Genomic DNA, 2,106 nt, shown 5'->3' with positions numbered 1-2,106 from the left:
GTGCCTCAGAACGACCTACTAGGTCTGTGTGTCTATCTCACATATATAACAGCTGACATCTTGCAGTAATTGCCCGTTCAACTAACTTTGTGTGTTTGTATGTTAGCACATCCTGGAGCTCGGGCTTTCATCACTCACGCTGGCTCACACGGTATCTTTGAGGGACTGTGTCATGCTGTTCCCATGGTGATGTTACCAATGAGGGCGGACCAGCATGACAATGCAGAGAGGCTGGCGAATAAGGGAGCAGGAGTCGTGGTGGATATTTTTTCCATCACAACTGAAAGCCTCCTTCAGGGACTGAATGAGGTCCTACATGACATCAGGTGAGGGGTCTGAGCGTCACTTGCATCAGTTTTGGGATCTGCTTTTGATACTATCATATTCTGGTGTTGTGTTCTTAAACTCTCCTGGTCTGTTTGTGTGTGTCCAGGTATAAAGAAGATGTGCAGAAGCTGTCAGCTCTCCATAAAGACCGGCCAGTTGAGCCACTCGACCTATCAGTGTACTGGACAGAGTATGTGATGCGCCACAAAGGGGCTAAACATCTTAAACCTGCTGGCATTGACCTCAACTGGATCCAGTACTTCTGCCTGGATGTAATAGCGCTACTAGCTAGCGTAGTTCTGATTTTTGGCTTTTTGATAATAAAATGCATGAAGCTATGCTTCCACAAACTGAGCAGGAAGAGGAAACGAGACTAGCATGGTGCTACAATTGTATTGTTCTTGTCCATACTGAAAACATCATTCAAACATTCAGTGTTCATTCAGTGTATGTTCCAAAAAGTATGTGAACCCCTCAGCTAATAACATCAATAAAAGCTAATTGAAGTAAGGAGTTATCAAAACTGGAGTCCAGTCAATGAAGCTTTGGGTCTGCTGTTCACATGAAGCATCTGTGAATGTTAAACGTGCCTCACAAAAGAGAGATTTCATAAGACCTACGATCTATAATTGTTGATCTGCATGAAGCATGAAAGGGTTACATAGTAGTATCAAAGAGTTTAAATATTTATCAATCCAGATAAACTATAAACATTTATGAATGGATATAATTTAGTTCTGTGGCTACTCTTCCTAGAAATGGGCATCCATCATAGAGGCATAAAGGAATCATTGGAGTAGATTAACATCTCTGGTCGTGGGTCAAAAAAATAAAAATCACTAAACCATGAAGGTACACCACAGAGGAAGCCTCTGCTCTCCAAAAAAAAACATCACATTATGGACTGATGATGAAACTAAGGTTAAAATGTTTGAGAAGACCACGCAGGACTATCCATGATACACACATGACGTGTTTTGAACTTTTTATGACTTACTATAATGTGACGTTCTTATGCCTTACTATACTATGATCTTTTTTGACATTTTTATGCCTTACTGTACTATGACGTTTTTATGGCTTACAATACTAACACGTTTTTTGACGTTCTTATGCCTTATTATACTATGAGGTTTTTTGACATTTTTATGCCTTACTATACTATGACGATTTTATGCCTTTCTATACTATGACGTTTTTTGACATTTTTATGCTTTACAATACTATCACGTTTTTTGACGTTCTTATGCCTTACTATACTATGATGTTTTTGACGTTTTTATGCCTTACTATACTATGACATTTTTATGGCTTTCTATACTATGACGATTTTTGACATTTTCATGCCTTATACTATGACGTTTTTTGACATTTTTATGCCTTATGATACTATGAAGATTTTTGACGTTTTTATGCTTTACAATACTATCACGTTTATTGACGTTCTTATGCCTTATTATACTATGAGGTTTTTTGACATTTTTATGCCTTACTATACTATGACGATTTTATGGCTTACTATACTATGATGTTTTTTGACGTTTTTATGCCTTACTATACTATGACATTTTTTGATGTTTTTATACCTCACTATACTATGACGCTTTTTGACGTTTTTATGGCTTACTATACTATGACGTTTTTTGACGTTTTTATGCCTTACTATACTATGACATTTTTTTGCCTTTCTATACTATGACGATTTTTGACATTTTCATGCCTTATTATATTATGACGATTTTTGACGTTTTCATCCCTTATACTATGACGTTTTTTGAC

The 2,106-nt window shown here is 36.9% G+C and overlaps 1 protein-coding gene across 1 annotated transcript; it reads left to right on the top strand.

Moving 5' to 3' along the window:
• Positions 1 to 6: 6 nt before the first annotated feature.
• On the top strand, positions 7 to 850 carry LOC111650514 (UDP-glucuronosyltransferase 1A1-like). Its single transcript, XM_023400412.2, has 3 exons — positions 7 to 22; positions 107 to 326; positions 434 to 850. Exons 2-3 carry the CDS (start codon positions 184 to 186, stop codon positions 702 to 704), a joined length of 414 nt encoding a protein of 137 aa, XP_023256180.2. The 5' UTR covers positions 7 to 22; positions 107 to 183; the 3' UTR covers positions 705 to 850.
• Positions 851 to 2,106: the final 1,256 nt, after the last annotated feature.

Source organism: Seriola lalandi, unplaced genomic scaffold, assembly GCF_002814215.2.
Source record: "Seriola lalandi dorsalis isolate HSWRI2012SDOR001 ecotype SW California unplaced genomic scaffold, Sedor1 jcf7180002052373, whole genome shotgun sequence".
NCBI lineage: Eukaryota > Metazoa > Chordata > Actinopteri > Carangiformes > Carangidae > Seriola > Seriola lalandi.
The sequence above is the reverse complement of the archived record's forward strand: the minus strand, read 5'-3'. Positions and strand labels throughout refer to the sequence as shown.